The sequence below is a fragment of the Chelonia mydas genome, chromosome 1, assembly GCF_015237465.2.
Source record: "Chelonia mydas isolate rCheMyd1 chromosome 1, rCheMyd1.pri.v2, whole genome shotgun sequence".
Taxonomy (NCBI): domain Eukaryota; kingdom Metazoa; phylum Chordata; order Testudines; family Cheloniidae; genus Chelonia; species Chelonia mydas.
In genome coordinates, this window is record NC_057849.1 from 210,884,474 (window position 1) to 210,910,063 (window position 25,590).

The 25,590-nt window shown below is 47.9% G+C and overlaps 1 protein-coding gene and 1 long non-coding RNA gene across 5 annotated transcripts in view; one reads left to right on the forward strand and one right to left on the reverse strand.

The window, feature by feature from the left end:
- Nucleotides 1-25,590, reverse strand: part of LOC102935053 (antigen WC1.1) — a 256,921-nt gene that overhangs the window by 90,752 nt on the left and 140,579 nt on the right. Inside the window, exons 7-16 of one of the 3 annotated variants that reach the window (XM_037912382.2) lie at nucleotides 23,226-23,540; nucleotides 21,138-21,452; nucleotides 18,539-18,853; nucleotides 18,110-18,145; nucleotides 16,330-16,467; nucleotides 9,403-9,498; nucleotides 8,330-8,413; nucleotides 7,164-7,253; nucleotides 5,776-5,928; nucleotides 4,393-4,823 (exon numbers count right to left, since the gene is read on the reverse strand). The exons of the other annotated variants lie outside the window; for them this stretch is intronic. Coding sequence (XP_037768310.1) covers nucleotides 4,699-4,823; nucleotides 5,776-5,928; nucleotides 7,164-7,253; nucleotides 8,330-8,413; nucleotides 9,403-9,498; nucleotides 16,330-16,467; nucleotides 18,110-18,145; nucleotides 18,539-18,853; nucleotides 21,138-21,452; nucleotides 23,226-23,540 — 1,667 coding nt within the window. The 3' untranslated portion in view covers nucleotides 4,393-4,698. Of the gene's footprint in view, nucleotides 1-4,392; nucleotides 4,824-5,775; nucleotides 5,929-7,163; nucleotides 7,254-8,329; nucleotides 8,414-9,402; nucleotides 9,499-16,329; nucleotides 16,468-18,109; nucleotides 18,146-18,538; nucleotides 18,854-21,137; nucleotides 21,453-23,225; nucleotides 23,541-25,590 lie in introns of those variants that run through there. 3 annotated transcript variants of the gene reach the window in all.
- Nucleotides 12,205-21,076, forward strand: LOC122461427. 2 transcript variants are annotated; one of them, XR_006283319.1, is made up of 3 exons: nucleotides 12,205-12,273; nucleotides 19,125-19,260; nucleotides 20,387-21,076. It is a non-coding gene; the product is annotated as an uncharacterized LOC122461427 (long non-coding RNA). The 2 variants fall into 2 exon arrangements; XR_006283307.1 differs by lacking the exon at nucleotides 12,205-12,273 and adding an exon at nucleotides 17,952-18,070.

Consider the following 25,590-nt stretch of genomic DNA (forward strand, 5'->3'; position numbering starts at 1 on the left):
GCCAGCAACCAAGCTCCCACCTCCCCAGCCTCTTCCCCCAGCTTGCTACTTCCGTCCCTCTCCCTGCCGCCGATCAGCTCTTTGCCAGAGCCAGGGAGGGGGAGGAAGCGGAGAAGCGGCAGGGGTGGGGCCTTGGGGAAGGGGGTGGAATTGGGGCATACCCCCTCCTGTCCCCTGCCATGAGCTGCTCAGCGCAGGGGGCTGGGAGCACCCCCACGACCCCAGCCCACCCCCCCCAGCCCCCTGCCCTGACTGCTGCCCCCCCACGCACATACCCTGCCCTGACTCATGCACCCCCTCATACACCCCAGACCCCTGCCCTGACTCCTTCACCCCCCTCACACATCCCCAGCCCCCTGCCCTGACTCCTGCACCCCCCTCACACACACCCAGTCCCCAGTCCTGACTCCTGCACCCCCCACACATCCCCACCCACATCCTGAGCACCAAACGGGAGCTCCTGCACCCTCCCCCCACATACCCACCTGCACCCGTCCCACCAAATGGGAGCTGCCCCAGGTAAGTGCTCCACACCCCAACCTCCTGCCCCAACCCTCAGCCCCCTCCCTCATTCTAGCTCCTGTTCAGACCCTGCACCCCAACCCCCAGCCTTCTCCTTCACACCCAGCCCTGTGCTCAGTGCACCCCCACCCTCAGCTCGGTGCAGAGAGAGACAAAGAGAATGAGCTAGAACCAGGGCCAAAGATCACTCTCTGTGAGCAGGGGTGGGGGGGATCCTGTTTGCCCTGCTGCCCTTACAGTTTACCCCCGGCCCCTTTCTTGCTCCAAGGACCAATCCTAGCTCCCGCCCCGCTGTGGTTTTGCCCTCAGCCCCTGCCTTGCTCCAATCAACAGGGACTAATCCTCCCCACATGCCCCGCTGTGCTCATCTTGCCCCTGGCCCCTGCCTCGCTCCAGCTGGGGACCAATCCTCCCCCCACCCTGCCCAACTGTCAGGGTGGATAAAAATCAATGACTTTTTAAAAAAAATCAAATAATCAGATTTTTGAGGAAAAGATAGCTAAAGATAGTTTTAATTAAGGTACATTATATCTCATCATGGAATTGGGATTATAAATTTTAATTCTATTGCATGACACAATATATTCATGTAATGTTTAAGAAAAGTTTTGTAAATGAGTTCTAATAGTTCATGGATTAGGGACCCAATCTTATGGGGTTCCACAGGCTTCTGTATAGATTATTTAGGTTAATTTTTCTATTTACCCAATCGGACTCAGTGCTCAGTCTAGAAGATACCATCAGAGCTGCTGAGTTTTGCAGTTCTCAAACGGTGGATTTGTGTCTCCAGAGGTAACATGCTTGTTTACAGCAAAAATGTTTTAAATAAATAAATAATATATAGAGGTGAGAAATAACAGACCTCAACTCTATTGTCCCTCTGCAAATTTGTGTACACAGGGTCAACCCCTTACCTCTCTCTAAAAGTGAAAAGTTTCAAAAAGTTCAATGAATAGAAGATTGTTGGGGGCGGAATAGATCTGGACAAGGAAAAGAAGTCTGGAGAAAAAGGTGAGAAGTGAGGGACATATGCTTTTTTGTTAAACAATTCTGTTTCTTGTTGAAGAGAAATATCCAGAATACTTACTTAACGTTGTTGTTTTAGTTAAATAAAACAATTTAAATATCTATCTGGTAATGTTCTCCTCCTAATACAGCCTGGCAAGAAAATCCTCCAGATATTAATGATTAACCTGTTGAATTGGAGATAGTTCACCTCCCAATAACTTCATAAATATCTGCTTCAGTTACCTTTGGGAAATGAAATAACCAAACACTCATTCATTTTGTGATATAGCTGTAAAACTAATCTGGAAAGTTTTCAAAATAAATCACAGTTTAAAAATGTATCATGTGTACCTTCTAAAAATGAAACCTACATCTATCTCTGAGTTGTGAAGAATATGTATTAAGGTTATAACAAACAACAAGAATACACTTTTATGTGGAAAACCATGATTAAATTGAGTCTTCCTGACTCGTGATTTAAATCAAATCCACCCTCCCCGCTGTGCTCTTGCCCCTGGCCTCTTCATTCCCCAAGGGGGCCCACAAATATGTTTGGTGCCGGGCCCACAAAAAGTTAATCCAGTCCTGGGTCAGTTGCTAGATATTGTAGAACTCAGCCAGGATGCTTAATTACCTCTGTATGTTTTTGCTTCCAGTACATCCCCTTTCTATTACCTTCAGGGAGTGGACATGATCATACTGTAACCAAAACTCAGTAGGGCTGTTTTAATCTCCTGCAGACTTCTGCCATTTGCTTGCTCTTTCATGAGTGACACTGCTACAGTTGTCTACTATTTTGGTGGAGGGATGTTGTAGGGTTCCCTGGATTGTTGGAAGTGGGTGGATCTGGCTATGTTATCTCACATCAGGGATTCATATTTGACTTTCACAGCTTAGAAGGGACCATTATGATTAGCTCATCTGACCTCCTGAATAACACACAATTCACACAGGAATTCCTACATCAAGCCCACAGTTTTGGTTGACCTAAAGCGTATCTTTTAGAAAGAGAACCAGGACAGATAGTTGCATATTTTCCTATTGGAATATTTTTCCATCAGAAAATGCTGATTCCACAAAATCAAAACATTCTGTAGGAAGTATAGATTTCTTGAATATTTCTGAGAGGAAATTATTAAAATGTTTCATTTTGACTTTATCTTTTTGACTTTTAAATTGTACCATAGCACCCACACATCACATCCACAGTCACATCCACATGCCCAACACAATCCTTTACCACACATCATTCACACCCCACCCAGCACATAAACAACATACAACTCCAACGCATTACTCCCCCACATAATATACACACCATCTCATGCAACACCCAACCACCACACACTCTGTAGAAATCACATAACACACCACCACCACGTGGATACCATCACACACTGCCACAATGTGCCACACCCACAATGCACCATGCAACATAAGAGTCAAAATGGTACAAAGATGCCTTCTTTAAACAAAGGTGAGCAAATCTAACCTTATCGAAACAAAGCATTTCAACCTTCGCTTAGAATATCATGTTTCATGGAAGGTCTCAGTCTTTATCTTCAAGCCACTAAGGCTGAGATCTGCAGAGGTATTTAAGCTCCATTGAAATCAATGGACATTAGGGGGGTTTAAATGCCTCTGAGTATCTGAGTCTTCAGCATTTGGGCCTTTGACAAATGAAAGATTCCTTCCCATTCCATGGCCTGCATTGATCAGCACTGTCCCTCAGGCGCAGTGGAGCTGTCTTCTGCCAGGGGAAGCTCATTTGTTCAGGAGACAGTTTTCTTGGTGGTTGATCCGAGACTCTGGACCCCAAAGTGTGGGCCATTAATGATGGCTTAGAATCTTGATGGCTCCCATTGACTAGGACAATTGGTTGTAAATGGTTTATTTACCTGCAAGCCTTCCTGTGTTCCTGGGAGCCAGCCAAGGAAGAATGGAGGCTGGGGTCTCACAGGACATGTGAGCATGTCACCTGACACTGGAATATATCTTAAACCTGGGGCTTTTCCATTTAGAAGGAGGGGTGGGGACCCAGAGAGATAAAAGATTCCAGCTTTGTGCCAAAGCTATAAAAGAGGGTGGAACGAAACAAAGGAGGCTGCCAGTCATGAGAACACCCCTGCTTTCCACCTAAGATGTCTGCTGGAACTAACAAGTCTGCACCAGGGGAAAGGATTGGGCCCAGACTAGGAAGGAGCCTAGTTTGTGAAAGAAGCTTATTAGCATATCTGTGAGGGTGAGAGTTTACCTGTAATCAGTTTCTTAATGTATTAGGCTTGGACTTGTGTGTTTTTGCTTTATTGTGCTTGGTAACTTACTTTGTTCTGTCTGTCATTACTTGAAACCACTGAAATCCTACTTTTTGTTCTTAATAAAATCACTTTTCTTTATTATTGAACTCAGACTAAGTGATTAATACCTGGAGGAACAAACAACTGTGCATATCTCTTTATCAGTGATATAGAGGGTGAATAATTTATGAGTTTACCCTGAATAAGCTTTATACAGAGTAACATGGATTTATTTGGGGTTTGGATCCCATTGGAAGCTGGGTGTCTGGGTGCTGGAGATAGGAGACCTGCTGAGCAGTTTTTGGTTAAAGTCTGCAGCTTTGGGGGCGTGGACCAGACCTGAGTCTGTATTGTAGCAGGCTAGCATATCTGGCTCAACAAGGCAGGGTTCTGGAGTCCCAAACTGGCAGGGAAAACGGGCTCAGAGGTAGTCTCAGCACATCAGGTGACAGTCCCAAGGGGGTCTCTGTGACCGAACCCATCACATCAGTCTCCATCTCTTTCCCTGCTGGTCCCCATGGAGCCACCCAACACACCTCATGAGAGAAACATCAGCCCAGGAACAGATCTTCAAAAAGGGTTTAATAAGAAAAAGCAAAAATTCACACTGAAGAAGTGTTAGGGACAGAAAAGCAGGGAAGTTCCAGACTGTCTGATCAATGGGAAATTAGAGGGGAAATCACAGCTCCTGTCTCAGTCAGACTTATTTCTTGCATTTAAACAAAACTGAAATCAAAAAGCTAATTGAAGCAGTTCCCAGGCAGGGATTGTCTCCAATACCCCGTTGGGTCAATGAGCATTTGGGACAGAAAGAATCTAACCATACAGCATTTACATCCTCACAGGATATTTGATCTGAACCCAGCCATTCTTATATTGATGTCTCAGAGACGCCATCATCAACGTCATCATAACCTGGGTCATGAGAAGGTGTGGACAGAGCTTCCCTCTCAGCCCCAGAGGCCCCTTCACTTCTTAGCGAGTGCAGACTCCAGCCTGAAAATAGCAAGCAAGTCACATTACAGTCAACGTATTCATTCTCCACTCATGTGCACTCACATAATGGATGGGCAACATACAGCATGGGCCGTGAATCAGCCCCCACCCACAGTTCCTCTTAGTGGGCCTCTGACATGTTTAAACCATTATCTCTCTGTCTGTTCTTCAAAGAAAACATGTGGGGGAGGATTCTCTCTCTTCTGAGACCTCCCTGGTGCAGGAGAAATGTGGGGATGGCAGTGAGCTGGTGACGACTCCCTGATAGGCCACTGGGAGCTGCTGTAACTCCTGACAGCTGATATAGTCCCTAAGGGACCACACGCCAGCAGACACCTGGTGGCTGGAGCAGGGTGGGGACCCTAGCCCATGGGACTTGCCTGGACATCACAGATCTCACCCACCCACACAATGCTCATTCACACGTTATTCCCATCAAGACCAAAGAAATGCACATTTCATCCCAACCCAGTTTCCTCTGAGGTGCAAAGTGGGAGCGCAGTCCTGGGTCCCAGCTCTGATCCTGTGCTAATGGGGACATTTACATATTGAAGAGAGTGATTTCAAAGCCAGGCCGCTAACTAACCCCACCCCAGGGACCTGCTCTTCCCATTACCATCCAGGGCACTGACACCTGGATTGGGGAAGGGCACTTTGGCCCTGATCCTGCCAATGGGCCCATGTAACTTTGATGATTTGGACAGTCCCACTGAAGTCAGAGAGAGTATTCATGTGAGTAGACTGACAGATGGGATCTAGTATTTGTAGGATCAGGGACCTTATCTAGGAAATCTTCTCTCTGTCTTGATTTCAATCCATTTAACTCTGTTTAGCAGAAGTCAGGGAGGGGACACAGCTGAGAGTTCACCAATAACTGTATTTCAGTGCAGTCACAGTGACCTCTAGTGGCCAGTAAAGGCTCTTCCAGGTGAGTTCTCCACACTCCACTCACCTGTCCGTGAATCCCTGTTCTTGACACTTTCCTCATGGGCTCCCGTGACTTCCTGGGCACTCAGTCCAGAACCAGGGTCATCTTCAGGATCAGAAATTTCTCTGGCATCATCATAACCGTCCCCTGGGTCATCTCCAGGCAGGGCAGGGACCTCTGAAATAATGATGGGAATTAATGGTAATGAGAAGAGGCTTTCCACTGAATAGAGAAATAAGCTACATGCCAGGTGTGGCAAAGGAGGGACTTATGTGTATTATTTCTTATGAATGCCACATACACCTCAGTTTAGCTGTTTGATATTATCCTGCCAGACTGCAGAGGGAAAAACAAAGGAGGCCATTGGAGGGGAAGCAAACAGGAAACATAAAAATAACAAAGACGTGGCTCCTTAAGGCAACAATGAGGGGAGCTGTTAATTGTGGAATGCCCTTGTCATAAACTTAAAGGGAAGAGTAATCACCTTTCCATATTCAGTGCTATAAAATCCCTCCTGGACAGAGGCAAAGTCCTTTTACCTGTAAAGGGTTAAGAAGCTCAGGTAACCTGGCTGGCACCTGACCCAAAATGACCAATGAGGGGACAAGATACTTTCAAATCTGGACGGGGGGGAAAGGCTTTTGTCTGTCCGTGTGATACCTTTGCTGGGAACAGATCAAGGATGCAAGCTCTCCAACTCCTGTAAAGTTAGCAAGTAATCTAGCTAGAAAATGTGTTGGGTTTTCTTTGTTTTGGCTTGTGAAATTCGCTGTGCTGGAGGAAATGTGTATTCCTGTTTTTGTGTCTTTTTGTAACTTCAGGTTTTGCCAAGAGGGATTCTCTATGTTTTGAATCTGACTGCCTGTAAGATTATCTTCCACTCTGATCTTACAGAGTTGTTCTCCTATCTTTTTTTGTTCTTCTAATAAAGTTCTGGGGTTTTTTTTAAGAATCTGATTGGGGTTTTGGGGTCTTAAAAATCCAAAGCTGGTTTGTGCTCATCTTGTTTATTCTCAAGCCTCCCCAGGAAAGGGGGTGTAAGGGCTTGGGGGGATAATTTGGGAAATAGGAACTCCAAGTGGTCCTTTCCCTGGTCTTTGTCTAAATCACTTGGTGGTGGCAGCATACTGTTCAAGGACAAGATGAAATTGGTGCCTTGGGAAAGTTTTTAACCTAAGCTGCTAAAAATAAGCTTAGGGGGTCTTTCATGCGGGTCCCCACATCTGTACCCTAGAGTTCAGAGTGGGGAGGGAACCCTGACAGCCCTTCCCTGGGTCCAGCCAGGCTACTTTGGGTTAATTCTTCCCAGCCCTGAGCTCAGGATCAAAGGGCAGACTAGGGAATGAAGGGGGTGGAGCAGCAGTAGCCAAGGGGTAATGTGGCTTCCAGGAGGCAGATTCATCATTGCTCACCTCGGCTGTCTGGAGTCTGGAGGACGTTCCTCAAGGCAGGCTCCTCCACATTATCGTAATCCAACTGAGACCCCCCTGGGGAAGCTCCCTCTGGAACAGCAAACGTCACGGTCAGCTTCCCCTGAACACACCCATTTCCCCAGCAGGTTTTAGTTCCCCATTAAAGGCCTGTTGTTTTCGAGTTTGGGCTTTTCATCATAGAGTCTGCAGGGGAAGTCACAGGGTGACCCAGGGGAAAAGGGAGAGTCATGGACATTCTGTCAAACAATAATTGTGCCACCTTTATTTCCTCAAAAATAACTAAGGCCCAGCCCTGCACCACAGCATCCAATACCAACTTTGTCATGTCCTTCAATGAGATCAGGATCTATGCTGGTATTGAGCTAACCCTGGACCTGTTTCATAGATTCATAGATTCATGGATATTAAGGTCAGAAGGGACCGTTATGATCATCTAGTCTGACCTCCTGCACAATGCAGGCCACAGAATCTCACCCACCCACTCCTGCGATAAACCTCTCACCTATGTCTGAGCTACTGGAGTCCTCAAATAGTGGTTTAAAGACTTCAAGGAGCACAGAATCCTCCAGCAAGTGACCAGTGCCCCATGCTACAGAGGAAGGCGAAAAACCTCCAGGGCCTCTTCCAATCTGCCCTGGAGGAAAATTCCTTTCCGACTCCAAATATGGCAATCAGCTGAACCCTGAGCATATGGGCAAGATTCACCAGTCAGATACCCAGGAAAGAATTCTCTGTGGTAACTCAGATCCCACCACTTCTAACATCCCATCACAGGCTGCTGAGAGATAGCAGCTGCCACACCAGAGCTGACCATTGTGAATTCAACTGAACTCTATAAAGACATGGTTTAAAGTCCTTACATTATATGGGCTGGATCGTGAATTCGGCTATACGCTCCTGTCGAGGAGGCAGGGGGCTAAGGTCATGGGGCATAGATCAGGGGTTGTACAGTGACACGTGTCAGCTGTGGAAGTCAGATTCTTTCATACAGTGTGAATATTTCTCTGCCAGGTTCCCTGCAGCTCCTCCCCTGGGAGAGAGCACAGTCAACCACACACAGAAAGGGTCAGGATTTGTTCACATTTCCATCAAGAGTTGGACAGAAATCTTTTGTGTGCCTCTGTATCCACCCCCATCCTTGTTACCTTGTTCTGATCCAGGATCATTTTCCCCCTCACTGTCCCCGGTGTAATACTGCAGCTTTGTCACTGAGTCATCTGAATAGGAAACTGGAGAAAGGATAAATGGGACGTTATCACAGTGAGAGCAGCAAAACTGGCTGATGGGCAATGCATCTGGGTCCTGGAGCAAGATTTATGGTCTCACTATATTGCTTCTTCAAGAGAAGATGCTGAATTCACAGCAACTGAGTGGTGAGAGGCTGACACAGACTTTCTAAGCTAAATATCAGTTTTTTTGTAGTAAATGTGGCTTTGGGGTGGATAATTCAGACTGGGAAGATGCTGGGAACAGCCATATTGACCTCATGAGGTGAGGCAGGAACTGAGTGAGCCTTTTACCATGGCATCCCCTCCTGTGGGTTTCATTCAAATCCTTCTCATGAACTGGGGAGCCTGTTTTGAGTCACACTCAGGGTGTAAGAATCTCTTTAGAGAGGAATGTTTATCTTCTCCTCCTGAATGTTGCTGCTTCATGGCCTGATCCAGCAGAAAATTATGGTTGAGGCTGCTGGTCCAAATCTCCTCAGCCACGGACATGACTCCCATTTTGTTGTGCAAGATACTCCCCCTCCCCAGCCTTTTTGCCAGATAAGGCCACACCCCTCCCATGATCAGAGTCTGTGACCAACCCCCACCATTAGCAGAGAGGAGAATGTGGATCTCAGAAGTAGCCTCAGGGAGAAGCACTGACCATGCTCAGAGTGCCCCACAATGTGCTAAACTGAGAGCAGCATCTTCCCCCCTGATTGACATTCAGTCAAAATGACGTGAACAGTCACTTTCCTGACCCATAACTAATTACCCCCTACGGCTGCAGGATGTACTGATGGGCCTGACTGTCCTCAGAATGGGGCTAGCAGAGTCTGCTAACTCATTCATCTCAGTCCAGTAACTGGCTGGTCTCTTCACAGACCCAGCATCTGCAGCCATCCAGGACTCACAGGCTTGAAGGCTGCAGAGATTTAGCTCTAAGTCAGAGCTTTAGAAGGCAGAGTGCATTAGAGATTTTCTCCCTGTTAGGAATGACACACACAGACCTGAGCAATCAAACATTTCCTGCTTCTTTCTCATCAGGTTATAATCGATCTCCTCGTACACGGCCTCAGAGAAAGGATCCAAGGATCTTCTGGAGCCTGAAAACAAAGGGCAGGGTTTGCACAGGCTCAGAGAAGCTAGGGATGGGAAACCCTGTGAGATCATCCAGCCCCTGCCCCCGACTCCAGTGCAGGACTGGTTCCTACAGCACTTTCCCACTGCTCTCTCCAGTTTAGATTTCAGCATCCCAGGTGACAGGGACCATGTCCCTGTCATGTTTGTTCTATTGGCTATTTCACTGTCATTAAGTTTATCTTGATATTCAACCTTAATGGCCCCTTCATAAATGTATCCTATTACTCCTACTACCACCCAAAATCATTCCTCTCCTATCCTAGTGCTCACACCTATGGGCAAAATAGTACTTGTATATGTACTGCCTAAAGACTGTGTGGGGAATAATTAGCTAATATTTGTGCAGTGCTTTAAAAATGGAAAGTACTATCTACATATCTTTTTAGGTGACGAATTTGAGGAACTGTCCCAGACTGAGGTGTCATGAGAGGAAGTTCTGGAACAAATTGATGAATTAAACAGTAATAAGTCACCAGGACCAGATGGTTTTCACCCAAGAGCTCTGAAGGAACTCAAATGTGAAATTGTAGAACTACTAACTGTAGTCTGTAACCTATCATTTAAATCACCTTCTGTACCAGAAGACTGGAGGATAGCTAATGTGATGCCAATTTTTTAAAAAGGCTCAAGAAGCAATCCCATCAATTACAGGCCAGTAACCCAAACTACAGAACCAGGCAAATTCGTTTAAACTACAGTAAAAAACAGAATGATCAGACACATAGATGAACATGATTTGTTGGGGAAGAGTCAACATGGTTGTTGTCAAAGGAAATCGTGCCTCACCAATCCTTTTGGATTCTCTGAGGGGGTCAACAAGTATGTGGACGAGGGGGATCCAGTGGATATAGTGTACTTAGATTTTCAGAAAGCCTTTGACGAGGTCCCTCACCAAAGGCTCTTAAGAAAAGTAATCTGTCATGGGATAAGGGGGAAGGTCCTCTCATGGATCAGTGACTGAGTAAAAGATAGGGAAAAAGGGGAAGAAATAAAGGGTCAGTTTTCAGAACAGAGAGAGGTAAATAGTCGTGACTCCCAGGGGTCTGTACTGGGACCAGTGCTGATCAACATATTCGTAAATGCTCTGGAAAAAGGGGTAAACAGGGAGGTGGCAAAATTTGCCGATGATACAAAACTAGTCAAGATAGTTAAGTCCAAAGCAGATTGCGAAATATACACTGGGGTCTCACAAAACTGCGTGACTGGGCAACAAAATGGGAGATGAAATTCAATGTTGATAAATGCAACATTTTGAATACTGCGTGTAGATGTGGTGACCCCATCTCAAAAAAGATGTATTGAAATTGGAAAAGGTTCAGAAAAGGGCAACAAAAATGGTTAGGTGTATGGAACAGCTGCCATATGAGGAGAGATTAATAAAACTGGGACTTTTCAGCCTGGAAAAGAGGTGATTAAGGGGGGATATTAAACTATAAAATCATGACTGGTGTGGAGAAAGTGAATAAGGAAATGTTATTTACTCCTTCTCATAACACAAGAACTCGGGGTCACCAAATGAAATTAATAGGCAGCAGGGTTAAAACAAACAAAAGGAAGTATTTCTTCACACAACACACAGTCAATGCCTGTGGAACTCTTTCCCAGAGGATGTTGTGAAGGACAAGAGTATAACAGGGTTCAAAAAGGAACTAGATAAATTCATGGAGGATAGGTCCATCAATGGCTATTAGCCAGGACGGGCAGGGATGGTGTCCTTAGCCTCTGTTTGCCAGAAGCTGGGAATGGGCAACAGTGGATGGATCACTTGATGATTACCTGTTCTGTTCATTCCCTCTGAAGTTCCTGGCATTGGCCACTGTTGGAAGACAGGATACTGGGCTAGATGGACTTTTGGTCTGACCCACGATGGCTGTTCTTATGTTCTTATATAAGGGTAAATCTACACGGCAATCTGGAGGAGTGATTGCAGCACACATAAACACATCTGAGCTGGCTTTGATCGAGCTAGCCACGTGGCTGTGTCAGCACACACAGCAGCACAGGCTGACCTGCTGTGTACAGCCTCGCCTGGGAGCCTGGGTGCACACTACAGTGGCTAGCCCACATCACAGCCATGCTGACGCAACTACACTGCTGTTGTTATGCCAGCGAGCTTTCACCGAACTAGGTAAAAGCTAGCTTGGGTATTTCTACATGTGCTGCAATCACACCTCTCATTGCAGTGTAGATATGCCCTAAATGCCTAGTAGAACTGTCTGATCTCTTTGGCCATTATCACCCAAGCTCTTTTGCAGCATTTCTCCTTCCTCGTACCCTCCCTCCTGCTGTATCTCTCTATTCCGGATCTTTCCCTCACATGGATTTTCTTGTACTTTTCTAAATGGAATCTCAACATGTTATTTTTTCTAAGAATACTTGAAATCTCTTTGTATTATTTTCTCCGTGAGGCGGAGTGGCCTCCCTCCCCACTTTAGAGTGAGGGACCACTACACGCCCTCTGGTGGGCGGAGCCAAACCTGCCCTGCCCCCGTCGCTGGAATTACCAGGGCAGGACAGGAAGTATAAAGGGAGGGTCTTCCATCTCATTGGAGTGGGAGCTAGGGAAGGAGACAGAAGTCTCCAGCCTGCTGCAGAATTCTGGAGCTAGACCTGCACCGGACACCATCCTGTCCCCAAAGGAGACCGACCCTGGAGAGAAATTGCCGGTACTGCCATCGGCCAAGTACCCCGACGAGACCAAGGACCCGGGCACTATGGAACCCCTCACCCAGACGCTGGTAGGAAGTAGCCCAAGGAAACTGGACTTTGGTCCCGTTACACTGTCAAAACCCGAGTCAACATGTTTTAGCTGGATCCCTGCTGACCCAGTGGCAGAACAGTCCGCCACTGTTAGGGCCCCGGGCTGGGACGCAGTGGAGTAGGGTGCGCCAAGGTCCCCTCATCCCCTGCTGCCAATCCCATCCCTGGGGTGGCAGTCTCCCCACGTTAGGCCAAGAGGTCTGCTGTCGGCCAGAGCCAGGTCATCAAAACTGTCTGTTTGGTGCTCTGCCCTGCCTGAGGGCCTGAATCCCTAGACTGTTTGGTGCTCCCTGCTCTTCCCCACCCAAAGAGCCAGAGCCCCAGACTGTGTCTTTGCTGGCTGCCTTAGCCAAGAGGCTTAGGCAAAACCTGCTTCCCACTCTGCCCTGCCCAGAGGGCCACAGCTTCCCTTATCAACCATGAACTGCTGGCTGTCCCAGCCAGGATGCTGTGGACTAAAGACTGTTTATGCTCCACCCCACCTAGAACGCCAGGGTTCTAGACTCTTGATTGGCAGCAGCTCTGACAGGAGGCTGCGAACTCTAGACTTCTTACAGATTGGCCCAGCAAGTGGGACCCGAGCCTGAGTGCTGCTGCCTGACACAGTGAGAGGATGCAGCCTCCCTCTCCACTTGAGAGCAAGGGACCACTGCATTTCCCCTTTGTATTATTTCTCTGTCGTCCCCACTAGTTGCAACTCCTCCCAATGTAGTGTCATCTGCAAGTGTCACTGCTGTGCTGTTCATTTCCATGGCCAGATCATAGCTGAAGATATTAGATATGACAGGACTTAAGATGGTCCCTGGATCCCCCACAAAGCTCTCCCTGACATGCACACCTTGTGCAGGTTACAGGGCTGCTACTAGCAGGCCAGACTTCTGTACCAGACATGCACTGGCTACAGAGCTTCCGTGCAAGAGAGGTACACACTAGATGTGTTCACCGTAAGATACCTTAATACTCCGACAGGTATGGCTGAAGTTAGTTTAAACAAGGTATGTTACACACAGTGTCACCTAGTGGCTGAATAGTATAATACAGTTTAGCCTTCCATTACATCTCCCCCTTTGAGTTCTACATTCCTACCATTTACAACATTTACGTTATCATGGTATCTTTATAGTTGAGCACAGATCAGTCTATTAAGTGTCTCTTGTTAGTATACAGGTCTGTCTCTTAGCCTAGGATAAAATTTTGGGTTTGACTTTTGATACATTTATATCCTCCTTACTAATATGTATGAACAAAGAATGAAAACACTGTGTGTTGCTTCCAGATGGGGTTTATAGCACAATGAAAAGAAATAAGGAAAAGAGTTAAAGTGTTGCTGGGTATGGTGGGAGTTTAATATAGAAGTGTACATTTGAAGACTGCCTCGACCCTTATCTCAAGGCAAGGTCAAGCAACCAGATGGAAGGGCAGGGGGGTGGTAGGCAAACATAAGAAACACTAAAAAGCCAGAGAAAAGGTGACCCTGGCTGAAACATAACCTTACTCCTTACCCCACCCATAGGGTACAAAAGAGGTGGTACCAAAGTCCCCATACTACAATCCTCCAAAACGGAACATGACCATAAATTGTAAGGGGTGGGACCAAGGGATATAATTAAACCTGCTAAGAAAAAGAAGATGGGGAAAAGAACAGGGAAAACTCTGTGGCATACAAAGCTGTGGATATGCTTGCCTGATTAACCCCACTAAACATTGCATTGCCTGCACTCGGACTATGGTCTTCTGCTTTCTGTTTGTGTGATAAGAACCAAGAGAGGGGTGAGGGAAAAAGCCCTAACATCTCTCAGTGGTACTAGTTTTCTAATTACCCAACCCAAACACGTAACAACTTGGTCATCTGGCTTTCCATCAGTAGCAATGACTGCCTGAGGCCTGTTTGGAATCTCTGAGTTTTCTTCCTCTTGTTCCGGATCTGCCATCTGTAGAGTTTGCTCTGTTGATTGTTCTTTCGGAGGTACACTGTATGCTCCAGCATTTTATCTTGAGTTTATTTGTACTGGGTCTCCTTTCAACTATCCATCTTTCTAGTTCTTCCGCTTTTCTCATGAGGCCCATCATGGCTGCCACACGGAGGTGGAGAACGCTGTTGGTCTTTGATCCTTTGATCACATGCACTCTGAATGAGAAGTTTTTCTCTTTGAAAGAGATTTCTGTGGTGAACTGTCCCATGCAATTCAGAATGCCTCCGGTGTTAGTCAGAGCTGTGGCAGGTAACTTCATCTCTGGGAGGGGTTGAAGGTGATTGTAAGGCCCTTCTGAGATGACTGTTACATCTGCTCCTAAGTCCATTTTAAAGTCAATAGTGTTTCTCTGAATGATCAGTTTCACTCTCCAGGCAGGCTCTGTATCTTCACACAGGATAGATCCAAGAAACAATAGCTCTTGATTGTCTGTCTGGAATGTGAATCAATTCCCTGACTGCGTTCATGTGGCAAACAACTGCAAAAAGTCCATGTTTCATGCATTTAATATATCCTGAATGTTTGAGTGGAATTTGCTCTTCTTATCCAGGGAGTTCTCCCTCTTTACCTCACCAATTTCATGGCATTAACTTGTTTCATTCAGGCTGCGTTTGTTAACAGCTTCTAAGCTAGTTTCTTGGTTTTCAAGTTTGGCAAGTTGCTCTGGGTTTTGCTGTCTCATGAGCTCAGATTGCTTTGCCATAGCTTTGCTTTGCTTTGAATAGCAGTGTGTAGGGTGAAGTCTGTTTTGAATTGTAGCTCCTGTGAAGGATTTTTATCTGTTAACCCAATAACCAGCCTCTCTCTGATGTTTTCATGTTTGCTGTTCCTGAATCACAGTTTTCAGCCAAGGCATGCAGAGCTCTTATAAACTATTCAACATTTTCCCCTAGTCCTTAAATTCTCTGGTGAAAACATGCCCTTTCATAAACCACATTTCTCTGAGGGTACAGTAGAACCTCAGAATTACGAACACCTTGGAATAGAGATTGTTCATAAGTCTGAAACATTCATAACTCGGAACAAAATGTTACGGTTGTTCTTTCAGAAGTTTACAACTGCACATTGACTTAATACAGCTTTGACACTTTACTATGCAGAAGAAAAATGCTGCTTTTAACCATCTTAATTTAAATGAAACAAACACACAAACAGTTTCTTTACCTTGTCAAATCTTTTTTCAACCTTTCCCTTTAATTTTTTTAGACATTTACATTTAAGACACTACTGTACTGTATTTCCTTTTTTTTTCTTTCTTTCTTTTTTTGGTGTCTGGTGCTGCCTGGTTGCGTACTTCCAGTTCCAAATGAGGAGTGTGGTTCACTGGTCAGTTCTGTAACTTTGAGGTTCCAGTGTATAAAGTACGCATCAAACAAAGCCAGAACCCTTTCACAGTCATCTTTGTGCCTGTCTTCAGGAAAATCAAAGGATTGAAAGAAATGCTCTGCTTGCTTCCAAACAGCACAAAGTAAACACCATACCTGTATAGCTTCAGTTTCCTTATGGAGTTTTGTAGCAATCTGAAATCTTGCAAAATGCTGCTTCTAGTCTGTCAGTTGTGAAGGTTTGTCAAAGCTGAAGTTCTCTGGTCAACGAAGAGGGGGATGTTGATGAAATCCTGCAACCTGTGTTGCTTTTTTTTCCTGTCTCCATCCTTCATTGCTCCTCCTTCTGTCTGCAACGTCTGTTGCTCTCTTCCTTCTGTTTTTCTTCTCCTCTGGCACTGCTTAACTTAGGGCACCATGTCACATACACCTTGGACATGGTAGGTGGCAAGGCTGCTATAAGCAGGTCAGGCTTCTGTACGAGACATGGACTGGCTACAAAGCTTCCTTTCCAGAGAGATACTCAACAGATGTGTTCACAATAAAATCCCTTAATGCTCTGCCAGGCATGGCTGAGGTTTGCGAATGTAAGTTGTTACATGCAACACCACTTCGTGGCTGAACAGTATAATACAATTTAACCTTCCACTACACCGCCAATGCCCCACCCCCCTTAGGCACAGCTCCACCTGCTATTTCAGATGCATTTCACACAGTGACTCCAAGCAGGACCCACCTCTGCGCTCTGCCCTGGCACTTCGCACCTGAGCCCCCAGAATGATTAAGACCAGGCAGAGCAGGGCTCCCAGGATAATGCAGATGACCACGAGCACCGTGACTCTTCCACTGTCGGTTGGAGGGCGGCGCGGGGGAGCTGGATGGAAATGAACATGGAAGAGGGAGGGATTATCCTGTGAGAGTCTGGGGGGCCCAGGGATCTCCCCAGTCACTCATTGCAGGGCCCAGGACAGCAGGGTAACGGGCTGGGACACAGTCTGTGTGCCATGGGGGCAGCTCACAGGCTGCTGTTTAAATCATGGGCCCTGCCCTGTCAGCTGGAGCCAGCAGACAGGAATCCTCTGGCTCAGCACGGCTGCAGCTCCCACCCCGGTGTCATTCGCCCCTAGATTTCACAGGCCATGTGTAAGGGGACTGTTGGCCCCTTACTAAAACTCGGTGGGGGTGTTTTGGTTGGCTAGCTCCCAGGACCAGAAGGAAGGGGAAGGGTTGATAGGAAAGCAGGACCCTGAGACTGACAGTCCCCAGGAACAATGGGGAGAGGCCAATGCCCCAAGTCAGCCTGATTGACAGGGCGGGCAGGCTAATCAGGGAGTCAGGAGGAGAAGATGGGTCCTGTCCTCCCTGTGAGCTGGATTTGCCTGGGTCAGACAGAGTGGGGCCGAGCTACGGAGAGAGCAGGGGCGTGAGCTGAGCTACGGAGCAGAGCCGCGCCAGATCCAGAGAGAACCAGAGAAGCCCCCTGGGGGAGCAGGTCAGTGCTGGGAGCAGAGTCACAGGAGACCTGTGCTGGGAGCAGAGCTGCAGCAACCAGATCCGGAGGGGCCGGAAAAGCAGCCCAAGGAGCTGGACGCAGAGCAGCAGCAGCGCTGAGGCAGAGTGGAGCAGGAGCAGGAGCAGGAGCAGGAGCTGGGGTTGGGGCTGGGGCTGGGGCTGGAGCAGTCTGAAGCCAGGCGCGGTGAGGAGCTGAGGAGAGCGAGGGGGACCCTGGGCAGCGGGCCCAGAGCAGGGAGACGCCCCCAGCCAAGAGGCCTGGCAGGCCAGACTTGGAGGGGGATCGTAACCCCGACTGGGTGGGGGTGATGCTGGGAAGAAGGGTCCTGCCACCTTCAGCCTGAAGGCGTGTGACCACCCCCAGAGCAAGTGTCCGACCCGCAGTATCCCTGCAGCGCAGCCAGGGCCTGGGCAGGAGGCCTGGGACGTGTGAGGAACAGACTGAACTTCTCTTACAGTCCAGAGACGCTGGTTGTGACGTCCCCGTGCCACAGAGCAGGGTGACGTGTTTTCCTTTAACCTTTCCCACTTTTTCCTTATTTTTTAAAATCGATTGCTGTTTAATACACTGTATTTCCTTTGAACTGCATGTAATGATCAGTGGGTCAGGGAAGCATCCAGTGCAGAGAGAGCATCTGGGAGTGGGGACACCTTAGCCCCTGCCCTAAGTGACCACGGCAGGGTTGGGGGTCGACCCCCCAGGAATCCTGGGCCCAGCCTTGTCGGGGTTACAAGGACTCTGCCAGACAGGAGCGTGGAAGGAGAGCCCCTGAGGTCAGGCAGGCCTCTGGGTAAAGGAAGGGGGAACGAGGACTCAGATCCCTTCACTAGCCCATTTCACTGGGGTAGTGTATAAGTCAGGAAAGTTCCCCACAATAGCGGGACCATTCCCCTGCTTACTCATGGCAAGGAGCTCCTGTCCTTAGGCTACAGCTTGCAGCTCATCCTCTGTGACCCAGCACCAGGTAAATTTTAACTCTTGATGGGAGCGGGGGATGTTTTACCTGTTCTACTCAGTGATGCTGTCGTCTCTGTCACACCTGCAAAGGGAAAGGGAGGAGAGTTGGAGTCTGGAGCGAGGGGGAGGTGATGTGTTTGTCACTGGGTAGCGTCCCCCTCAGATCTCCAGACATCACTTCTACAAACTCCCTCAGAGCAGCACAGGGTCTGTATGTTAGTGATTTAGGGCCCACGTCCCCCTATGCTGACTAGTAACAAACCAGCACACTGGGGTCTGTGATGGACGCAGGGGTTATGTGGGCTGATGTCTGAGCCAGTATGGCCCCACAAAGCTTCCACCCCACAGCATCCATGATGCTTCTGCACACAGGAGATGGGAGGGCCTGGCCTGTGACCAAGGGCGGGCGGGCAATTGGACCCATCCTCCTTCCAGAAAATTACAGCATGTAGCAGAAACATCTCCTGTCACTCACCTGAGCAATTCACTGCAACATCTTCCTTATGACCACAGTTGCTCTCACCCCAGGGCTTAGCCGGACAGTCCCAGAGAGATGACTCCGTCCCTCTGCAATTCAACGTTTCTACCCAGATGGGACCAGTCCCCTCACCAAATGCAGCCTCGCCTGGGACTGGTACAGCAGATCCACAGCCCAGTTGTTTACACACAACGTTAGCATCCGCCATGTCCCAGGAGTCATCACAAACTGTTCCCCAGAAGCCACGGTACCAAACCTCCACTCTCCCCGAGCATCTGTCCTCTCCTCCCACGACACGTAACTTCTCCTGATCTGGAAATGCAGAAACCTCACATGTTACTGGGACAGCTGGGAAAGTTCTTCGGGACCAAGAGTGAGACAGTGAGAAGCAGAAATACCTGTGCAGCTTGGAGAGTTTGGGCAGTCGGCAAACAGGGTCTGAGGTTTCTATGCAGAGAAAATGATTAACTGAACAGACCGAGAAGGGTGTATGACATAGGAGAGAGTAGGGCTTATCTGTATATTAAACCCCTAAATTTCAGCAATTTTATAAACTTAAATCTAAATCTATTTTGTTTCATAGCTAATGGATTCGTTCCTCAGTGGATTCTCTGGATGTTGAAATCTTTATTCAGCTCGCTGCTGGTGTGTGCGCGTTTGAGGGTATCTGAGTCTGTTCCATCCACCCTGTGTACAGCTGCTCTTGACCCTGTTTGAAGGTAAACAGATCTGTCAGCTGAAACACACCCACATTGTTGTGAGGATCCAGAGACAGGAAATAGTGGTATTATAATTGAGGACTGTACCTATTGGGTTATGGGAAGTGGGCACCCGCTCCAGCCCTGAAGGGGTTGGAAAAGCCCTGCAGAGGGCTGGGGCTGGGGAAGGAAGTAAAACCCCAGCTGACTGGGGGAAGTGGCGCAGCTGGGGGCCATGTCCCAGTCAGGGCCCAGCTGGCTCTATAAACGCTGTAAGCGAGAAGCCAAGAGAGACCACTCTCTCTAGCTCTGAGGGAGGGACCTGGTTGTAGAGACCTGAATAGTGGACCCAGTTTGGAGCAGGACTGGGGAAAGGCCAAGGAGCTGGGGAGCTCCAGCCTAGGAGAGCCCCAGGCTGCGGGCCTGGTAAGGTCTATTAGGTACGGGGGTTGCAGGGGCAGCCACGGGTCGGCAGAGGCAGCAGGTCCAAACCCAACCTTGCCGGTGATGAGTGGCTCATACTGTAGTCTGCCCCAGCACGCAGGGACTAGCTGGTGACTAGCAGGAGCCTACGACTGAGATGAGGTAGGGATAGTGGGTGGGGGGGGTTCCCGTGGGAGGGGGAAGACCCAGAACTGTGGGGTACTGCCAGGGGGCAGCACCCAGTGAAAGGGGCAGCAGGGTCCTGGCAGTGACACGGGAGCCAGCAGCAAGGCGAGACAGGCCTGAAGAGGGCGCTCTGGCGGCTGGAACGCTAAATCCCAAGGACAACCAGCAGCAGGTGCCGCTGGTGAGTCTGCGCCCCGGTTACAAGGACTAAGTGGGACTTTAGATCTGAAACAAACTCTCACCTATATGCACAGACCCCCTTTTTGGGAATTCTGATCCTGACCCAGATTTCACAGCCTGGGTGTCAGGAAGCAGGGGGCTGCAGCAGAGCTAGTCTCCAGGCAACTTAACGAGCGCAGCTGGACTGTATCAGGCTGCCTGACTGGTCATACTGCCTGACTGGTCAGCAGTCCAGCAGCCACACCAGCATTCAGCAACTGCTCAGAGCATTTCCCACAGCTAAGATACCTCATTTTCCTGTCTTGTTCACAGTCTTGCTGTTGCCTTGACCCCAGACTTACCCCTTGCCTTGCTCCAGGTAACCTGGTCCTGACCCTGAGCTCCGATTTCTGCCTTCGGCTCTGGCCTCTGGCTCTGACCCTTGGCTCCAATTTCTGGCTACCAGCTCCTGCTCTAACCACTGGATATGACTCCTGCTCCAACCACTCAGCATGACCACTCACGTCCTGTTCACTGACCTTGGGCCCATCTCTGATTGTTCATCCCAAAAGTACAGCCACAGAGATTCCCAGATGATGCTCGCTAATGGGAAGCATTTGCAGTGGTGCTGGAACAATTTTTACAGTTGGGGTGCTGAAAGCCAGTGGTCCCCAAACTTTTTACCTGGCCCCTTCTTACCCTGTCTGTGCTCCCTCTCCCCCGAGTTGAGGCCAGGACTGGGCTGTGGATCGGGGTAAGGTGACTCAGGCTGGGACCACACCTTGCGGGGCTAGTAGCGGGACCCTGTGTCTGGGACCAGCAGTGAAGCATGGGGCCAGCAGCCGGGACCCCCGCAAACTGATTAACTCCTTGCACCCCAAGTTCCCATGCCTATAAGCATGTGTAGGCTCTCACTAGGTGATTGCACCGTGTAACACACAGCTTGTATGAATAACTCCCATGTTTGTTTTCCAGCCGCTATATTGAGAATTGACAATGAAAATATGTCTGTCACTACTGTGAATGTAAAACTGTCTCTACTGAAAAGTAAATACATTCAAAATTTCTATCACACCCTTTCAATGAGTAAAAGATGGAGTGGGTGTGTGCACAGACAGTTTCAGAATTACCACTGCAAGAAATATGGGTCTCTTCTGCTTGGTTATCACAGGACTGCTGTTTCCATATGCCTGACGGGCACTGCCAAAGGGACCTGTGCTGCTCACTGCATACAACATGGTCCAGCCACGTGGGACCAGAACCTGCTCCATATGCCAAGTCTCTTGCAACCTGCCCTCCATCCCCACAGTTCAGCTGTTTGCATACAATTGCTGGGGTGACTCCAGACATCTGATTGGAGCAAACACTGCCCCACGTCCCATTGTAGAAAACCTCCAGCCGCCCAGCACAATCACGGTTGCTCACCAGCCTCAAATCCGTGAATTCTAGAAGGAAGTGCACAAAAAGGGAATTTAAATCGTCTGATTCTGAAATGAACTGGTGTGAAGAGTGAAATCCCAGTGATTGCTCATCCGAAAAGTATAGCCACATCATTCTGCAGGAGCAAGTGCAGAGAGAATCATTCTAAAAATGAGAGACTCTCTTGGACACCATGGGCCTATTAGAAATACAATGGTCACCTCTGAAAAGTCACCAGTTCCCAGCAGTTACACACACAGACACCTGCAATACAGCAGTGACTGCCCTCCTGTCATAAATATAAAGGGAAGGGTAAACCCCTTTAAAATCCCTCCTGGACAGAGGAAAAATCCTCTCACCTGTAAAGGGTTAAGAAGCTAAAGGTAACCTCGCTGGCACCTGACCAAAATGAACAATGAGGAGACAAGATACTTTCAAAACCTGGGAGGAGGGAGAGAAACAAAGGGTCTGTGTCTGTCTGTATGCTGCTTTTGCCGGGAATAGAACAGGAATGGAGTCTTAGAACTTTTAGTAAGTAATCTAGCTAGGTATGTATTAGATTATGATTTCTTTAAATGGCTGAGAAAAGAACTGTGCTGAATAGAATGACTATTCCTGTCTGTGTGTCTTTTTTGTAACTTAAGGTTTTGCCTAGAGGGATTCTCTATGTTTTGAATCTAATTACCCTGTAAGGTATCTACCATCCTGATTTTACAGAGGTGATTCCTTTACTTCTATTAAAAGTCTCCTTGTAAGAAAACTGAATGCTTTTTCATTGTTCTAAGATCCAAGGGTTTGGGTGTGTGGTCACCTATGCAAATTGAGGATTTTTACCAAACCTTCCCCAGGAAGTGGGGTGCAAGGGTTGGGAGGATTTTGGGGGGAAAGACATGTCCAAACTACATTTCCCAGTAAACCCAGTTAAAGTTTGGTGGTGGCAGTGGAGATCCAGGGTCAAAGGATAAAATTAATTTGTACCTTGGGGAAGTTTTAACCTAAGCTGCTAAAAGTAAGCTTAGGAGGTTTTCATGCAGGTCCCCACATCTGTACCCTAGAGTTTAGAGTGGGGAAGGAACCTTGACACCTCCCAACACTAGAGAAATGCTGTGATATCTCCAATACTCCTGGGTGGGAACCAGTGGGAAATGGTGACTTTCTAATCATGATCCCAGTCGGTAGGTAAAAGAGTAGAGTGACCATATTTTCTCAAAGGGAAAATGGAACACCCTACGAGGGGCCCAACCCCCAACCTCCCTTCCTCTCCCCCCCGACACATGGGGCCAGCCTGAACACACCCTGCCTCCCACCCATATAGGGACAGCCTGAGGTTCCCCTATCCCCTCAGCAGGTGGGCCAGCCTGAGCCCCCCTGCCACCCACACGTGCAGGGTCAGCGCGAGGCCCCATTCTTCCATCCCGCATGCACAGCAGCCCAAGACCCTGCTGTCTTCTCACGTTGGGCTAGCGTTGACACTGCCCCCCGACGCATGTTCCTCCGCACTCTGCTGGGGGACGCATCCCACTTTTTTGGCAAAACTGTGCATGTGTCCAATTTGCTCTTCCCAAATCGAGATCCATTGGCAAGAGGAAAGACAGAAATGCCCAGTTTTGCCAAAACTGTCGGGACAGCCATTGCAGGCTTAAAAAAGAGACTGTCCTGGCCAAAACGCGCTGTATGGGCACCCTATAGAAAAGACAGTGAGGGAGAGGCTCTATCATCCTCAGCTCTCTCCTCAAATGTCTGCCCCCTCCATTAAATCCCCTGGTAACCAGGCTCATGTGAGCATTCCCAGACCAGACCTGAGCAGAGAACTCCTGCGTCCTCTTTGTGTCTGCAGTTGTGCTGGCCCCAGCCCCTGGAAGGACAGTCCCAAAGATTGGATTCATTTCCAGAGCAGTTCACATCGTCCAGCCAGATCTGCCCGGATCCTTGCCCGTAATGAGCAGAGGCAGTTGCATTGATGGCGCGTCCACATCCTAGTTGTTTGCAGACCACATTGGAGTCTGACAGATCCCAGGAATCATCACAGACCGTCCCCCAGCTGCCATTGTAATAAATCTCCACTCTCCCAGCACAGCGACCTGCCCCATTCACCAGTCTGATCCGCCCGCTTCCTGCAGGGATAGATCCCAGCTGTTAATATGCAATATGATGATAATTAAATAGCTTCCATGCAAATCAATGATGATGCTACAATGGCTGAGATATTGAAATGCTTTTTAAAATCTGTCTCTAACAAGAAACACAGAAAAGGAGAAAAGCTGAGTAAAGAAATGAGGAATACTTTTTACAGAGCACTACTGATAAACAGCATGTGACTGTAAGGGCCTAATTCTGAATTCCATGCTCATCAGAGTAATCCTTAAGGGACTCGTCACATGGGTCAGAGCTATTTGTGAGACTAAGCGTTAGCAGAAACAGCCCTTACTCAAAATCTTGAATATTCTCAAACAACTCTTAAATGATAAAAAGAAAAGGAGTACTTGTGGCACCTTAGAGACTAATCAATTTATTTGAGCATAAGCTTTCGTGAGCTATAACTCACTTCATTGGATGCATAAGCATCAAGGTGTTCAAGGAATTATTAGGCAATTAATTTACCCAAAACCAAATATTCTTTTCAATTGTTACAGAATGGGGAGGGGGTGACACTGGCTGACCAGGTCATGCTAGAGTGTAGTTAGATCAGTTCACTTGTGTAGATTAAAGTAATGGTTAGATGTATACGTGTGTATTCAGATGTTTAAACTTTATGAAAACCGGTGGAATGTTATGGGTATTGTTTTTGCGTGTCTATTCCTGTCATAATGTAATGCCAAACATTTACATGATAAATACACGTGTAGTTAAATAACACATCAAATAAATTTTGTGAAATGTGGAGGATTTAAGGACTTTAACAGAAAATGCTAATTTCAAAGGAAATAGCCATTATGAATAAGGTCTGAGGTCAAAAATCTAAGTGCATTTCTCACTCCCTGTCATCAAAGGAAAAGCCTGGGTAGATTGTGAGCTTGTTTTCTTATGTTCTTATGTGAGAAGAAGAAGATATAAATATGGATTCAAAGAAAGATCCTGTATCTGTGGACTGTCTGGATTCTAACAGAGAAGAATAACTGAATGAGAAGACAGAGATCCCCAGAGTTATTCTGGGTAGCCCTGTGTGATGGGGTGAGCTCCCCACACTAGCCCTGTAGAGCTGGTATGGGCCAGGTGGGCCCAATCAGCTAATTACACTGCAAACGGTGGAGTTTTAGGCTGGAATCAGCTGGTTAGAGAGAGTCTCACCTGTTCAGGAACACGTGGGACCTTTAAAGCCAGGAAGGTGGCTCCAGGTTGGGGCTGTTGGGAAAGGCTGCAGTAAGGCAGACAGCAGTCATGCCCTGGGAAGAGGGAGGAGTGTTTGGGGGCTGCAGGGAGATAGTCTGTAGTTATTCCCTGGGAGGAGGATTCTTGGGGCTGGCACACTCAGAGTGAGGAGGGGAACCAGAGTATAGGAAGCAGTCATACAATCATAGAAGATTAGGGTTGGAGGCCATCTAGTCCAACGCCCTGCTCAAAGCAGGACCAACCCCAACTAAATCAGTCCAGGGAAGGAGCAGTGTGGACAGAGAGGAAGCCCAGAACTGCTGAGCTGTCCCTGGACTGGATCCCAGAAAAGAGGGCAGGCCTGGGTTCCCCTACCAGCCACTGAGACACATAAGTGGCACCAGGGCAGTGAATGGGAAGACGGCCTAGGACTGTTGATGGACTGAATCCCGTCAGGGGGAACACTGAGTGTCCTAGCTGGAGGGCTAAGTCACAAAGAGGATGTTGCGGGTCCTGGAGCAAGAGGCGCTGCAGACCAGAGTGAGAGTGATGGTGTGCAAACTGTGGATGGGGCGTTGGCCTCGAGAGCTAATCCCCAGAGTGACCAGGAGGAGATGCCAGACCGGCAGTGAGTGGAGTACCTCATGACACCCTGTAAAAGACTTTGGGGAAACTGACAGTTTATTACATCACTGCCACCATTTGGAGTTACAAACTGATTTCCCTGTTGTTATATTTTACCTGCTAGAGCCTCTCAATAACCCTCATTCTTTCTTCTTTGCTAATAAACCTTTAGTTATTTACTATAGAACTGGCTGCCAGCGTTATCTTTGGAGGAAGTTCTGGGTGACTGAC